Source organism: Danio aesculapii, chromosome 22 (genome assembly GCF_903798145.1).
Source record: "Danio aesculapii chromosome 22, fDanAes4.1, whole genome shotgun sequence".
Classification (NCBI taxonomy): Eukaryota; Metazoa; Chordata; class Actinopteri; order Cypriniformes; family Danionidae; genus Danio; species Danio aesculapii.
The window spans coordinates 12,773,821-12,791,957 of record NC_079456.1 but is presented as its reverse complement, the minus strand read 5'-3'; the positions used below and the strand labels follow the sequence as shown (position 1 = coordinate 12,791,957).

The following is an 18,137-nucleotide window of genomic DNA, read 5'->3' as shown; positions in this document are numbered from 1 at the left end:
ACCCGACTCAATGAAGCACCTTATCAATATTCAAATTACACATCACTTGCTACAGACAGAGATGCTTGGTATGGAAATGTATGCAAATCCCCATATCGATGGTTTGTGTGTGCGTTTGGATCTTTAAAACGTATTTCAGATGCTGGCACTCATATGCACACACAGTCGTGCTTAAATAATACGGTATATCCATTCATTCTATTGGCTGTTTCATAGTCAGCATAGTCAACATTTCTGACAGAATTGTAAAGAAAATGAACAGAAGAGATGTCCAAGAGAATCACTTATAGAGAGCTTCAGAAAGACCTGGAATTAGCAGGTACAACACTTTTCAAGAAACCGATAAGTAATGCACTCAACTACCATGGCCTGTATTCATGCTCACCACACAAGACTGCATTTCTGAAGAAAGAAAAACATGTTGAAGCTTGCTTGTTTAAGGTTTGCTCCACAGCATTTGGACAAGCCTGTGAAATTCTGGGAGAACATACTTAAGTAACTGAACTCTCAGTTACAGTACAGTACAGTACAGTACAGTACAGTAAAGTACAGTCACACCCAAAGAACACCATGCTAACAGTGAAGTTTGGAGGTGGGTACATCACCTTTTTTGTTTTGGGCTGTTGTGGATAAATAAACGTTATTTTAAAACCGCCAGTAGGTGGCAACAAGTTCCTGCCTTACAATGTAATGTACAGAATCATTCATTCAAATGATTCATTCAAAACTGCTGATTCTTTAAGAAAAGCAGGAGCAATGACATTACTCAGTGCTGTTGTCTAGGTATCTTGCTCGGGACTATTTTCAGACATTGTGTAATATCACTGCACCTGCTGCAGCCATGGTTCGACAACAAATTTATTAATTATGGCGAAAAGAGTATAGTTCCTAGTCAGCCTAAAAAAATAATAGCAACTTTTTATTTTCTGCTGGTCTTATTACATGATGTAACTACAAAAGAAAAATAAATAGAAACTTTTTTTAATGATCGTTTTGAGCGAAATGCTAACGGTCTAATCCGATTCAATGATCTATGCTAAGCTAATCCAAAAGTGCTCCCGATATCACCTTAATAGATTTTTAAATGGTAAAACTAAACTGTTTTATTAACTAAGTTTTAAAATGAGTTGATATTCACCAAAAAATGTGTTCTACAATTAACACACGCTTTTTTCAGCAAACTTCATATCATTGAAGGTAGAATGAATGGTAAAATGAGAAATTCTTGATTAAAAATCTGCAACATTCAACCAGGATGCCGAAGACGAAACCAGCAGGGTGGACGTAGGGATGGCTTACTTGAAACTGACGTTTCGAAAGTGTCGAGATCCCGAAGCGCAAGTGTTTCGAAACACTGTTCCGAAGCATGATCCGAAATACCCATGTCACGTGACTAAAGTGTTTCGAAACACCTAGTCACGTGATTAAAGCAGTTCAAAGCATCAATCATTTCAGAAGCTTTTGAGACCTGACAAATCTGCGTTTGACTGAAAGGGTCAGAAACACCTCTGTCTCAGATAGCCTAGTGGACTGCGCGTGTGCACGTTGTTACTGTGCTTAAAGAGGCTTTTGGGTTCGAATCCCGACTTGTACAAATACTCCAAAATTATGATTTTATGAATTTTAATAGTTAATGTTTTATGGTGTAGTCTAGATAGGATATAGCTGCGGATACGCCATCATATTAGCATCATTTTTGTAACACTGTACATAGTTCATATTTTTACAGTACTGTGATGGTTGGGTTTAGGTTTTGGGTAGATGTTAATAAAATATAATAAATGGGAAATTTAATGAATATAAATAATTCTTGTTAACTTCCGGCCACCACTGTCTCTGATCTAGCAACAACCCTGTTTTATGACCAAAACAAGACATATTTATTCACAAAGTGTTTATTCGGATGTCAGACAAATGTTGAAACAAAACGATACAAGAACAGAGCATTTCAAACTGATATTAAGCCATTCAAAATGGCTGTTTCAGCCTGGATTGGAACCCACTATGCCTGCATGGAAGTCAGGATCTCTGACTGCTTACTTAGAGTTGAACTTAAAGGTTCAACTCTACAAAGTGGGGTTTAATACCTCAATTTGCTGTACTGGTTTTTTGCTGAAACGGTTTCAGTGCAATAGATAAAAAAAGATCACTAGGTGTCACTGTAGAGTCTGGTTCGAAACGTTTCGAAGCTTCGACACATTTGCTTCGACTGTTTCAGTGTTTCACGAAGCCTCGCTTTGCCCACCACTAGGTGGACGATGATCATAAGCACACAGCCAAAGAAACTCTCAACTGGTTTTAGAAAAGATGGAAGAATTAATTAAAAATACTGGATTATCCATCTTGGTTGGATCTGCATTTCTGCCAGAGCTGTTGTCAATATTGCCTGAATTGATGGTATTGTAAAAGCTAAAAAGTACAGAGAGGTTTTAATTCATCATCTAATTCCTACTAGGAAGCACCTAATGTGTAATAATTATTTTTCAGCATGATAATGATCCCAAACACACTGCTAATGTAATGAAATCATATTAGGAGAGAAAAACTAAACCTTAATTAAAAATCTGCAGCAATCAACCAGGATGCCAAAGAAAAAACTAGCAGGGTGGACGATGATCATAAGCACACAGCCAAAGAAACTCTCAACTGGTTTCAGAAAAAGAAAATAAAGCTTTTAAATTGACCCACTTGAATCCAATTTGGAAAGAATCTATAGAAAGAACTAAAGATCAGAGCTCCAAGAAGATGCTTACAGAACCTTTAGAAGGCTGTTTGTGCTAATAATGGGCCAAAATCCCACCTGACTCATTTCTCCACAGAGCCGTTATGAAGGCTTTTGTACAAAGTTTAGAAAGTGTGTTTAATACTTTTTCCCTGGGCAATTGCATTTTAATACACATTATTTAATTTGTGAGCTTATTCGTTGTTTTCTTTGCAAGTATGGGTTGTCACCAACATTTAGTGAACATTTCTAGTCAACAGCACAGAAAAACATTGACATGCTCAATACGATATACAACTGAACAAAATAAAACAGGTCCATCAGGGAACTTTGAATCAATAAATCAACTTTAAGGTTAGTTAATATATACAGTACTGCGCAAAAGCCTTAGGCCCCCAGAGAAATTTGTTGCTTTAGGGAGGGTAAAATGACATTATATGTTACATATCATTCTATTTACTAAAATATAACCAGAAAATACAGGTCCTAGTTGAGTTTTTGGGGGCGTAGAGATGAAAGAACAGATTAAAAACACTAAAGTTTCTATCTTGATTTGATCTGCATTTCTGCCAGAGCTGTTGTCAATATTGCCTGAATTGAAAGGATTGTGAATGCTGAAAAGCACAGACAGGTTTTAATTCAGTATCTAATTCCTACTAGAAAGCACCTATTTGTAATAATTGTATTTTTCAGCATGATAATGATCCCAAACACACTGCTATAATGCAATGAAATCATATTTGGAGAGAAAAACAGCTGATAAATAAGAAAGACAGTCATGAAGTGGCCTCCACAGAGTCCAGACCTGAATATTATGAGTATTCAATATTATGAGTATTCAGAACATGCTACTAAATCTAAGTAGGAACTCTTAGAAATGCTGAAAGATGCTTGAAATTAAATAGCACACATAGTCTTTGATTCCATATCAGGGAATATCATCTTAGAATGTTGTGATTGACCAATCAGAATCAGGTATTCCAGAGCGCAGTGTAATAATTAACTATAATAACCCTGGATGAAAAAGCTACATTGTGTGAGTTTTCAGCACAGGCCTGTGATCATTAGTCAAACACTGTGGTGCTGTCTTACCTCACTCAAATAAATGAAGAATGAGCAGGTGGACCCATCCACACCATAGTTGCCGTAGCAGGGGTCCGAACGCCACATGTCCTTCATCCACTGAAAACGAGGGAGAAAAACATTTGTTAAAAATCACATGAAAATCGAACAGTGTCAGGACAGATACCAAACTTCAGGAACACCCACCCACACACACAAAAAAAAAATATCAAGCACACACAGGAAGCCGTGAATCGAGAGCGCAGTTTTATTTCCTGTCAAATTTGTGAGTTTTGCAGGACATTTTAGAAGTTCTTAGATCAGCTTGACCTTCAGGAACACGCCGGTTTCCTCTTCCTGTATCTGATTTCTTCTCACAATAACACTCGCTCTAGGATGGAGAGGGGTTTATTGATTGTGGCGGGTGGTTCAGATAGCACTCATTGATTTGAGCTTCTGTGCGTTTTTAACCAGTCAGCACTTGACGACAAACAGCTCAGACGTTTATGAAAAATATAGTTTCTGAGGTTAAAAAATATGCTCATTTATCAAGAGATTAGGTTAAAAGGTTCAGACTTTGAAATGTATGCATGATTTATTTGTTGTTTCTGGAGTATCTGAGGCACAAGCTATAAAGATTCCAGCTTTACGAGTTTGGGGGGGGGGGGGAGTAAAGCTGGAATCCACCCTAAAGTAAAGGCTCCACCCTCTTCTGGAACAAAGAGGGCGGGAGCAGCTAATTTGCATTTAAAGAGACACATAAAAACAACGCGTTTTTACTTCTCCCTAAATTGAGAACTTGAAGAATAATGAAAGAGTTGCTCATCAATCGAAGATTTCTGATAACCAGTCAAAGCTTGAAGACAAACAGCTCAAATTAATATGCAGAATATTTTACACTGTTTTTGTGAGAAAAATAGCATAAAAATATATAAATTTGTGTTTATATATCAAGAGATTTAAATGACAAAACTATAAAATGTATGCAATGTTTTATTTGTTGTTTCTGAAATATACGGGGCAAAAGGCTCCACCCACTTCCTGGAAGAAAAGGGGTAGGGAGAGGCAACTCATTTGCATTTAAAGAGACATGAAAACAGTGCTTTCTGCTTCTAACTAAAAAGGGAAATTTTACACTGTTTTTGTGGGGAAAATTGTATAAAAATATATAGACTTGTGTTTATATATCAAGAGATTTAAATGACAAGACTATAAAATGTATGTATGTTTTGTTGTTTCTGGAGTATCTGAGGCACAAGCTGTAAAGATTCCTGCTTTCATTTGCGTATAAGTAGGCACATAAAAACAATGCATTTTATCTACCTAAAAATGAGAACTTAAAGAATGGTAATAATAAAAGAGTTGCTCATCAATCCAAGTTTCTGAGAAAAATATATTTTAACCAGTCAGCACTTGACAAAAAACAGCTCCGATGAATATGCAGAATATTTTACACTGTTTTTGTGGGGAAAAAAATAGTATAAAAAATATATAAAATTGTGTTTATATATCAAGAGATTTAAATGACAAGATTATAAAAATGTATGAAATGTTCTATTTGCTGTTTCTGGAATATATCCGAGGCACAAGCTGTAGAGGCTCCACCCTCTTCTGGAACAAAGAGGGTGAGAGCAGCTAATTTGCATATAAAGAGACACATAAAAACAATGCGTTTTTGCTTCTACCTAAAAAGGAGAACTTAAAGAATTGTAATAATAAAAGAGATGCTCATCAATCGAAGATTTCTGAGAACCAGTCAGCACTTGATGACAAACAGCTCAGATGAATATGCAGAATATTTTACACTGTTTTTGTGGGAGTTTTTTTTTTATAAAAATATATAAAATTGTGTTTATGAAGAGATTTAAATGACAAGACTATAAAATGTATGCATGTTTTGTTGTTTCTGGAGTATTTAAGGCACAAGCTGTAAAGATTCGCTTTACATGGCAGGAGCATTTCATTTGCATATTAAGAGGCAACTAAAAACAATGTTTTTTTTGCTTCTACCTAAACATGAATCCAAGTTTCTAAAAAAAAAAAACCAACATGTTTAAGCATTCAGCACTTGACAAAAAAACAATTCAGATGAATGTGCGGAGTATTTTACATGGTTTTTGTGGGAAAAAAATAGTAAAAAAAAAAAAATAAAAAAAATAAATAATAATAATAATAATAATAATAATAATAATAATAATAATAATAATAATAATAATAATAATAATAATAATAATAATTATATATATATATATATATATATATATATATATATATATATATATATATATATATATATATATATATATATATATATATATATATATATATATATATATTTCTTATTTATTATATTATTATTTATATTATATTATATTAATAATATATATATTTAAATATCAAGAGATTAAAATGACAAGAATAAAATGAATGCAATGTTTTATGAGCGGTTTCTGGAGTATTCGAGGCACAAGCTGTAGAGGCTCCACCCTCTTCTGGAAGGGGGTGAGAGCAGCTAATTTGAATATAAAGAGACACATGAAAACAATGCGTTTTTGCTTCTACCTAAAAGGGAGAACTTACAGAATTGTAATAATAAAAGAGTTGCTTATCGATCTAAGATTAAAATATCAAGACTATAAAATGTATGAAATGCTTTATTTGTTGTTTCCGGAATCTCCGAGGCATAAGCTGTAAAGGCTCGTCCCTCTTCTGGAAGAAAAGGGGTAGGGAGAAGCAACTTATTTGCATTTAAAGAGACATAAAAACAGTGTGTAAAAAGGGTCATTTACAGCATGATAATAATGAGAGATGCTCATTGATCTAAGTTTTTGAGAAAGATTTATGTAAAACATAAAAGGTTTTTATAGGGAAAACACTGTAAAATAAAGTATAAAATTATGTTTGTTTATCAATAAATTATATCAAGTCATTTAAATGATAAGACTATAAAAAGCATGCAGTGTTTTTTTCCGTTGCCTGAGTGTCCGGGGCACAAGCAACTCATTTGCATATAAAGAGACACACAAAAACAGTGCGGACATTTATAACATGATGTAATAAAAGAGTAGCTTGACAATCTGGGTTTCTGAGAAAAGAAATGCACGTTTAACAAGTCAGTATGTCTTGACAAATGGCTCAGATGCATGTATAGAAAATTCTACATGGTTTTTGTAGAATTTAAAAAGTATAACATTGTTTATTTATACAACAGCTCTGTCTGGTTCTTGAATCTGATTGGCTGATAGCCGTGCAATATTCTGTAACATCAGCACTTGTACAGCCTCTTCACCCTTGTGTAATACTCCTCCCACATAGAGTGACAGCAGAAGAATAAACTCAATACAGCTTGACAAATATTGCAGCTGTTGGACAACATAAAGTACGTTTGAGGCTTTTTAGGACAGAATGTAGTTGTTTAGATTGCAACTATGCAGTTTATTTATAAGAATAGTGCCTAATTTAAATATTTATCATTTCTGAGAGACAGCGCAACGGCATCCATCAGCCTGTCATTGAGCAGAGCAAAGAGGGTTAACGTTCCGTCACAAGATTGGCGACAGACCGCATAAAAAGTGCTTAGGGGAGAAAAACTCTGTGTAAATTTCAAACTACAGCTGATCAAATTATTATAAAACTAGTAAGTGACATTCTAAGTCGATCTCTCTATTTTGTATGTTGTAGTGCTATAATTATATCATAGTAATCTGGTAGTGTTTGCTTTGTTTTGGTTTTCTTGGGGCTATTTATTGTAATATCCTGATTGCAACAGAGAAACACTGGGAAATCTCAGTAGACTGATGACATTTCATGCCGTTCAGCCTTATAATCTTAAAATGCCATCACTTATTATTATTAGTTTCTGGAGTATACAAGGCACAAGCTGTAGAGGCTCCTCCCTCTTTTGGAAGAGGACGGGAGCAGCTAATTTGCATATAAAGAGATGCATAAAAAGAGTGTGCTTTTGCTTCTACCTAAATAGGAGAACTTGCAGCATGGTATAATAGAATTGTTCTTCTTCAATCTAAATTTCTGACAAATGTTAATTTTAACCAATCACTGAGTAAATAAGTGAATTGGTATGAAGGTAACAAAAATTTTTTTTCCTACAAAAACTGTATTGTCTAATTCTGTATTTATGGTGTTTGTACTTGTGTCTACATGAAAAAGAATACATTCAATTTGTCGCCGGTTATTTTGTTCTTATTTTGTATGTTGTAGTGTGAGCGCTTTATTTTTATACAGATGTTTGATGTTTCAGCTTTTTAATAAAGCATTTTACATTTAATTTGATAAAAAGGTGGAAAATATGAGTTTGTTATACTTGTTTTGTTCACATTTGTATGTTAGTTTTTTTTAAAGTCGCCACAAGGGTTGAATATGTCGAACAAAATTGCAACAGTCAAACAAATGTCAAAAAGCCGACTGACTGGGTTTAACAATAGGTTTTAGCAAACAGTTTACAAAGGCATTATTTGAATGTTGACCTTTAAACTAAACCTTTAAAGACATGTTATCTCGATCACACCCTTTTTCGTTTGTTTTGCTGTTTGTGCTTCGGCTTAAAGGGATCAACAAAATGTCTTTCAGCCCTTCTAAGCTTACAAACTCAAGTCAAACAAATTTGTTAGGCTGTTTTCACTGTTATTATAATCACTTTCTGTCAGAATTCAGCACGACTTAAGAGGATTTCCACATTGCAGGAATTTCCATGAGCTAAAGGACATGTGATTATGGTGAAAAAGGCCAACGTGATTGGCCGGTTAGATCTGCTTGATATTTAATTGGCTCTGTCTGGCTGCTACATCAAGATGCTGTAAAAATAATCCAAAAGAGGCTCGTTTCTGGGTATCAGGTGAGGTCATTATGAAAAGTGGCTTTCCAGGAAGGAAAAAGCATTATCACATGGTAATACTCTGCGTCTTTGAGGGATTTGAGGGAGAAAACACAATCTGAGAAACGTCTGAGGCTATATCAGAAGAGAGTCCACTTTTAAAGCACACTAAGAAAAGGCATACCTCTGTAAAATGTATGTTATTGTGAAAGCAAAATGGATGAAATCATCATTCTGTGTGGTAGATACATTCATGCAAACATTTAAAGAAATACATTTTTTAAGTGACAAAAAAAAACACATGTATACTCCAACCAGTACTTATTGAAATGAATAAAGAATACGTGATCTAACTGATGTATTTTAATTTTAAATGTATTGTAACCCACCGGTCCTACAGCACCCAACACAGTCTGAGCTGGGATTAAACCGCCAATTCTTTGCATGGGAGTCGGCTGCTCTAACAAGGAGGCTAAAGACCATGGCCTCTAGCGTCTGTCACTAGAGCACCTTTTGAGGTCAGAGGAGTGAAGTTTACCTGCATAGCACTTCGATAGCAGGCCTCCGTTACACTCACCAGCCTCGTTAAAAACGTGGGGGTTCTTCCGGGATGGGAGTGAGGATTGGGGGTGAGTGTAATGGAGGCCAAAACATAAAATAACCCTGTAAATTATTATTAACTAAAGTTACAAATGTCCTTTTTTGTGCCCGAATGCTTTGAACCCTCTTGAAATGTCTTTAAAACACATGCAAATGATTCACTCCGTCAAGGTTATACTTTGTAATGACTCAACAAATATCATGTATTCTCTACTGTTGTGCTGATCATCTATAATCTCAGGACTCCCAGAGTTCATCAAGGGTCTTTGGATTCATCTTCAGTGTTGTCTCCATCTTACCCCAAACATGCTCAATAATGTTTATGTCTGGTGACTGGGCTGGCCAATACTGGAGCAATTTGACTGACTTTTTTTTCAGGAACTTTGATGTGGAAGCTGAAGTATGAGAAGGAGCGCTATCCTGCTGAAGAATTTGCCCTCTCCTGTGGTTTGTAATGTAATGGGCAGCACAAATGTCTTGATATCTCAGGCTGTTGATGTTGCCATCCACTCTGCAGATCTCTCGCACACCCCCATACAGAATGTAACTCCAAACCACGATTTTTGGGTCTATGCAGGTTCCAATAGGTCTTCTGCAGTATTTGTGATGATTGGGATGCAGTTCCACAGATGATTCATGGGAATAATCTACCTTTTGCCACTTTTCCAAATGATCAACTAGAAGTTATTATTTGTTACTCTTCCAACAGGGATTGACAATAAAACTTTTGTCAGGTAGTGTATAGTATAGATGTATTAACTTGCTGTGCATTTCAAGTGCATGAATCAGCACTTTTTCCCTTTTATTTCAGCTAGTAATTTGGCCAGGTTAACCATCTAAAATTAAATCCACCAATTTTCCCCATAGCACTTCCTTCTTTTAAGCTTTAGCAACAACACAAGAGCTCTGCTCATTAATAACTCAAAAGCATTTAAAAGCTTTCAAATATGTCTCAAAACAGATCAATATCTCGCCGTTAATGTTCGCAAGGGGAACAGCCCACGGAGGGCCTTTAATTATAAAAATCTATCTGTCTGGACTGAAGACGAAACTGGTTTCTAAACAGATGTTAAACAAGTCACAGTTCAAAGTCATAAAAGAGAAGCGCTCACCTTTATCTTCCCTTCGCAGTGTGGAAACCCATCAAGCGAGGGCAGTTCGCATTTTTCCTGCGCTCCGTTTAGCAAATCTGCACGCAAACAGAAAGAAAAAGGACATATTTAGCACAAACAGTCTTAAAACTCAACAAACAACAGCTGAAACTTGTTCGGCACGCTGGCATTTGGATGGAAAATCTATTACATTGGCTCAGTGTTAGGCCTAAAATCTGTATCGTGATTACAAAGCATTCAAATTAGCTGTGTACGCTCTAAAAAATATTTCTGCCTTAATTTTTTTAGTTGAATCAAATGAACTTTCCTAGCAAGCTCAACTTACATCAATCAAACTGACTAAAATGTTTAAGTTAAACTATAACTTAAAGAAAGTTGAAACCTGATTAACGTATTAAAATAAGCTAAAGCAACAGAAAATATGTGTTTTCTTGACTTTAGGTCATGACACTTTTTACAGTGTGGCCTGTTTGAACTGAAGTAAACAACCTAAGTAATGAAGTAATGTAGGAGGAAAATGTCAATTTAAATGTAAAATTATGTTAGGAAAGTCATGGGTTTTGCGTAGATGTTTTCTGAGAGATTTAACCTTAACAAAAGTGCAAGCCGAACTAATTTGTCTGTAATTTGGTAGTCAAGTCATTACTATGTAAAATGTCCCATTTACGCCAATTAGAGGATAGAATGTTTCATGAAAATAGCCCAATATATAAACTAAGGGATTGTACACCCAAAAGTGAAAAAAGCACTATATTTACTCACCCTTGGTTCCAACCTGTTATGAGTTTCTTCTGTTAAACACTAAACAAGTGACTTTGAAGAAAGCTGTAAACCTGTAAGCATTGACTTCCATAGTAGGAAAAAGAAATACCATGGAGGTCAATGGTTTCAGGTTACCAACTTTTTTCAAAATGTCTTCTTTTGAGTTTAATAAAATAAAGGGATTCATAAAGGTTTGAAACGAGTGAAGGGTATGTAAATGATGACAGAATTTCAATTTTTGGGTGAAATATCACATTAAAGATGATAATACTATTCAATTCACCTTTATTTGTATAGCGCTTTTACAATGTAGATTGTGTCAAAGCAGCTTCACATAAAAGGTCATAGTAAATTGGAACAGTGTAGTTCAGTTTTTAGTGTTTAAGTTCAGTTCAGTTTATCTCAGTTCAGTGTGGTTTAAAAATCACTACTGAGAGTCCGAACACTGAAGAGCAAATTTAACGATGCGCAGCACTACAGATCCCAAACCAAACTACTGATGCTAACAAAAGCTGTACTTAAATATATTTACTATATGTAGTAATTTCCAATGCAGTCTTAAAAAAAAAGTCCAAATAATGTCTAAAACTCTTCCAAATTTTTACTTTACAAAATTTTTCAGTATTTTTGCAGCAAAACACAAGAATTTAAGCAAATGATGCCATATGTTTTGAGAAAACCATTGCAAAATTCAGTTAATTTAGGTTGCAAATACCAAACACAATGTCCCTGCAAGATCCTGAAGGGCTTGTTAGTTTAAAGCTACATTTCATCTGCAATCCACAAATAAAACCACATCATGCTGGAAAAGCATTTAAGAAAGTAATTGAGGTCTAAAATTTGCTCTAAATTAAGCTCTGATTGGTTTAAACTTGTTGGTTTACTGTACTAGATAGTGCCTTTCAGACTGAATACTAAACAATGGCGAAAAAAAAAAAAAAAAAAAAATCAATGTTCTTCATCACAGGGGTGCTTAACCAAAGAAAAAGAGCGGGATTATTTACTTTTCCTAATAGCAAATATTAGTTTTACTTATTTATTTGTGTAGGAACAATTCACAACTTGCTCTAAGAATCTTAAAAAGTTAAACTTCAACTGCAGACCCCAAATAAACCCAATTCCTGCCTAAGATCTGATTGGTTTACAGTACATTCCATTCATGAATTTAAACAAACTTGTAGAGCGATATATATACTGCCAACTGCTTTTTAGACTGAATACCACACAATCATTGGAATAATCAACAAGCTTGAGCACATGGAGCGCTTGGCCCAAGAGAGAGATCAATAATCTAGTTAACAAGGCAAATTAACAGAGTGAGAAATTAACACCAAACACCCAAATCGTGCCAAGTGCATGCATTTAAATGGCCTTCACATAAATTCCGATGCCGCTTTGCACTGCGAAAAAAGCCAATATAGACCATTTCAATGTGGTCATGTGATTGACCCATGTCAAACCATTTCATAACTGTAATAAGAGGCGATTCAATCATAACTTAATATTAAAACAGCTTTCATAACATTATTCATCAATATGTGGCTCTTTTTGGATTCTCAGAAGCTATAGAAATTAAAAATGTAAAACAGGAAATACGTTGGGACCATTGTTTTTGTTTGCATCCCTCAAAATGGTCTATATACAGAAAACAAACTAAATCTTAAACATGTAAACTTAACCTTCGCTTGATCTAAAGTCTGCATGAAATCAAAACGTACTATGTTTATTTTGTTAGCGCACATTGTTAGTCTTGAGTTTACAATTTAATATGTATTGGCAACCATTCTGCTCTGGAATGGCAGTGCATTTTTGGTTGGGGTGAAGTATTCGTAGCCACGCCCCTCCAATTGTTAATTTACTTTACTAGAGTAAAAAAATAAGAGGAGGGGTGGAAAAATAAGCCCCGCCCCCTACTAAATTTTCTGTTTCAGTTGTAAATACGTTTAAAACTTAAAGTTTTAAGAAGAGTTGTAAAAACTACATTTCCATCCACCTATTTTTATGCTCATTGTGGATATGCGCATTATAAAAAAAATACAAATTCAGTTGATGGAAACACCAAGATGCAGAAAAGTAACTGAGTATGATAAACTTTATTTAATAATAAAAGATGCGCATAAAACTTAAATTCCAGTATGTGCATTAAAAGAAAAATGTCATGTGATTGTTGTTTTGAAGATCATGTGACGATAAAAATGTATGTGAATGGACAAACCAGCAGGCTCAGCACATTGTAAAACATCTGAAATGTTGTTTTGGTCATTCTAAAATGCGTGTCGGCTTTGTCTTCTGAGGCGCAAGTCATGTATTAAATAAAGAAATAATTGACGCAGCTTCTCCTGCCGCAGCTAATTCCGTTTTTACTGTTGATATTTGGCGCCAGTTAATCAGGAAGTGACGATTTTGTTCGCTTTGACTCATTGGATGGAAACGCCGCTTTATTTGCACGTCTTTTATGTGATATCTGCACGTCTGTTTTGCAGCAAAATTTTATTTGCATCTTTGGATGGAAACATAGCTAGTGACAAAAAAACTGCCGCAACTTCTGATAGTCAATGAAAATATGGAAGTCAATGACTAGCAGTTTACAACATTTTTCAAATGATTTTCAATTTTGGATGAACTATCAGTTGTTTTTTTTAGTAGTTTTGTAAATATAAACGTTTTGGGCAGATGTTATTTGATTGCGAATTGAAAAAAGTGACAATTTACACAATTACGAACTATTAACGTACATTTTTAAATGACGTTACAGTACTTTTTGTTTATTGATTTTGTTACAGACAAAAGTACCAATCAGTATTGAAATTTTAAAAGTGTTCATTCCGCGCTAACATTTTGAGTGCTGTTGAGGAGGTTCTTAAAGTCAAGTGTTTTTTTGGGGTTTCTGGCTGAATTTTGCCTCCCCAAATTCAAAAGCTTCCTAAATCCACATGCAGAGGTGTAAATGCCAAGTTTTGGTATCATTTTAAAGAAAACCCTTTGAATTTTCATGAAACACTGTTGAAAGTGACTTAAATAATTGTATATGTTGTCTGTGTTATATTAAACCCCCGCAAAAGAGGCACTTTTTTTTGTAAACTCAAATTTAAAAGTGTACCTTTTAGGTTCTGTGTGTGCTAGGTTGCTGTAATTAATTTTGGTAGTTCCTGCATATGTCAGTAATCAGAAAAAAGAAAATTGTCTCAATCATAATCTATGCAAAAGTTATTTCAACTGATGAGAGAACGAAATCACTTACTGGGGTATTGGGCCAGTACGGACCTTTTAAATTTAAAGAAGGCGGAAGTAAATGATGTCACGGACCCGGAACCGAGTACGAAGAGCTTAGGTGGTAAACAGAGCTGATTGGCCATTGTGTTCACATGCTTACAGATATGACTGCGATTAGCTAGAATGATCAATGCGTGACACTCTTCTCTAAATTGTAGCACTTAAAGCCTGTTTACCATGTAAACACAATGGTCAATAAGCAACGTTTCACTCAGCAGCACTCAAAATGCAAGGGAAATACTAGTATCGACGCTTTATTTTATTTTGCAAGCGATTTGTACTGAAATCGATACTTTTAACATTCGTAGTTTTGTTTATGAGACGCCTATAAACCTCACTGATCATGTTTGTTCATGTTTAAAAAGTATTTACTTACTGTAAACCAAATATATTTACTATCATTACAAGTACTATCATGAAATCATGTGTTTATCTGCAACAATCATTACACACAAAAAAAAACGTTTAAGCTCAAGTTGTTGGTCAATGTGTTCATGTAATAATGATGGCACCGCTTTGCACCTTAAACTTCCACTTCTAACTGGCCTTTAAGGGCAAACAAACACTGTGTTAGCATTGCCTTTTCCTTTCTCTCCATTGCGGTTTCTGTTGAACCATCAAATTCTGCAATCTCCTTCCTTCTGTGAAACTACTGATATGGATTTAGTCAACACATACAGTACACATAGTTCACAAAGAACCTTGGACCTGTGAATCCACTATATTTGCAGATTCAAAAGAAAGTAGTCTTTGGGGAAATGAGTGCACACATAATCTACTGTGCAAGCAAATGTGCTTTCTTCCTCTCCAAACACAAACAACACACCCACAATCTGCAGACAAGAACTCAAAATCCAAGAACAGGCTTTTACACTTTTCACGGATGCTTTTATCTGAGGTGATTTACAGTACAATCGCTCAGGTGGTCCCGGGAGTAAAAAGCCATGTTCAAGGGCACGGTGTAGATAGGAAATCTCAGCGACTCGAGTTACAGAGTTTAAAAAGCCAACCGATGCAGAATATAAAGCGCAATATGACGTCATCCTGCAGAGGTGCTGTTTTCAGGCCTGTGTTAAACTTTGCATGAAACCTTTTTCCACATATGATGATTACGTTGCAAATTATAGGTTGTGTTTCAAGATTAGAGAACTTTATTAGGCACACCTGTCCAACTGCTTGTTAACAGAAATTTCTAATCAGCCAATCACATGGCAGTAACTCAATGCGTTTACGCATGTAGGTTGTTGGTGCCAGACGGTCTGGGTTGGTCTGAGTATTTCAGAAACTGCTGATCTACTGGAATTTTCACGCACAATATCCAGTGAGCAGCTGTTCTGTGGGCACAAATGCCTTGCTGATGCCAGAGGTCAGAGGAGAATGGCCAGACTGGTTCGAGCTGAAAGAAAGGCAACAGTAACTCAAATAACCACTCATTACATTCGAGGTATGCAGAAGAGCATCTCTGAATGCACAACATGTCCAACTTTGAGACGGATGGGCTAAAAACTATTCTAAAGTTGCGGTAAAAAAAGATTTGCTTACGTAGTACAAAATGAGTGCGAAGTAAGTTTGCCATTTACCATTTACACTTACCGGCCACTTTTTAGGTACACCTTACTAGTACCGGGTTGGACCACCTCCTGCCTTCAGAACTGCCTTAATCCTTAGTGGCACAGATTCAACAAGGTAGTGGAAATGTGGTCCTCTGCTGCTGTAGCTCATCTGCCTCAAGGTTCAATGTGTTGTGCATTCAGAGATGCTCTTCTGCATACCTCGGTTGTAACGAGTGGTTTCTCAAGTTACTGTTGCTTTTCTACTAGCTGGAACCAGTCTGGCCATTCCCCTCTGACACCAACAAGGCATTTGTGCCCGCAGAACAGCCGCTCACTGGATATTTTCTCTTATTCAGATCATTCTCTGTAAACCCTCGAGATGGTTGTGCTTAAAAATCCCAGTAGATCAGCAGTTTCTGAAATACTCTGACCAGCCAGTCTGGCACCCACAACCATGCCACATTCAAAGTCACTTAAATCACCTTTCTTGCCCATTCTGATGCTCGATTTGAAGTGCAGCAGTTCGTCTTGACCATGTCTATATGCCTAAATGCATTGAGTTGCTGCCAGGCTGATTAGAAGTGTGCGTAAACGAGCAGTTGGACAGGTGTACCTAATAAAGTGGCTGGTGATTGAATATAAAGAAAACACTGAGAGAAACAAAGAGACTAGAGTTTACCCCTAAGACCCGCATATTTGAAAATGAAATCAATTGCTCGAAAATAAATGACTTGTTTGATGGCTATTTAAAATGCCATGGCATGTGCACTTATGTGTGTGTGCACTTGTGTGTCTGTGCATTTGTGCATACATGAGTTTGAGAGAGAAACAGCGGATTCTGTGACATTTGCTTGATGTTGCATTGAATTCAGTGATTGTAAAAGTACAGTAATCTTCAATATGTTCATAAAATTGCTGCGGAAAGACTTTCAACTTGTTGTAGTTCTTGTTGTAATGAATTGCTAATCAGGAAAAGTTACACAGTTTTTAAAAGCTCTTCTTAAAGAATCCAGAGGAAACCTACGTAAATGAGAACATGCACACTCCACACAGAAATGCCAGCTGGCCCAGCTGGAACTCGAACCAGCGACCTTCTTGCTGTGAGGCAACAGTGCTAACCACTGTGCCACCGTGCCACTCTTCAATGAAACAATCTAATAGTTATTGTTACATACCATTGTTTTAGTCATATTACCAAAAAATAAACTTAACGCTAAAAGAAGAGCACCCAAGAACAACAAACATACAGAACAAAAAACGAGTCAAAATATTTTAAAAGCAAGAGTCACAGTGACTTGTGGAATTTTTCTGTAATCAAAACACTTGACTAGACATCTAAAGATTAAATCTGACACCTGACGTTTGTGCCGCAGATCATCTTCTCCAGCATCTATCATCTATAAAATCCCTGAGGAGATTAGCAGGATTCATAGAGCAGGATGTCAGGAGGAGATTCTTGAAGCTGGCGGATCAATCAAAAGATACTCTTTCCTTGGGAACTGGGCCAAAATGGGGCACAAAAAGGTAGCGGGATCAGATGAGACAAGTTGAGAAAGCAAGATGAGAGGAAAGCACAAAAGATGAGAGGGGGATTTAGACAACAGGAGATGAAAGATGAGAGAACAGGATACAGGACGAGACTAGACGAAGGAGATGAGTGGAAAAAGGGGGAGACAAAATGACAGGAGAAGAGGCATGAGGAAAGTAGACGAGAACAAACAAAAAGCTAAAATATTATAAAATGAGTTGAAATATCAAAATAAACTAGATAAAAGGAGTTCAGCTGATATAAAACAAAAAAAAATTCAGGTGAGCTAAGCGGAGATTTGTTGAGATGATGCTACACAAAAGATGATGAGTAGAATTCAGAAGAATTGAGCTGAGAGTTCAGAAGAATCAAGGTGAATTGATGGGAATCAAAGTGAATCAGGATCCACTGAGAAGGATCAAAGTGAGATTATTGTACTTGAGGTGAGTAGAGAGGAACTAAGGTGATTTGGGAAAAATGAAAGGTGAATTAAGGTAAGCTTGGAGAGATTTTGTTTCTTTGAGAGAAATAAAAGAGTTGACAGGAATCCTGGTTATTTAAGGCATGTTGGCAAGGATCATGGTGAAATGAGGTGAGTTAAGAGAATTCATGGATCGTTGAGAAGAGTCAGTGTGAGTTGATAGAAATCATCCTGAATCGTGGAGAGCTTAGAAGAATCAAGATGATCTGAGAA

General features: G+C 35.9%; 1 protein-coding gene across 1 annotated transcript in view; it reads right to left on the bottom strand.

Moving 5' to 3' along the window:
• Positions 1-18,137, bottom strand: part of mgat5 (alpha-1,6-mannosylglycoprotein 6-beta-N-acetylglucosaminyltransferase) — a 112,024-nt gene that overhangs the window by 33,260 nt on the left and 60,627 nt on the right. The window contains exons 4-5 of the mRNA XM_056448423.1: positions 10,328-10,404; positions 3,815-3,904 (exon numbers count right to left, since the gene is read on the bottom strand). Coding sequence (XP_056304398.1) covers positions 3,815-3,904; positions 10,328-10,404 — 167 coding nt within the window. The remainder of the gene's footprint in view (positions 1-3,814; positions 3,905-10,327; positions 10,405-18,137) is intronic.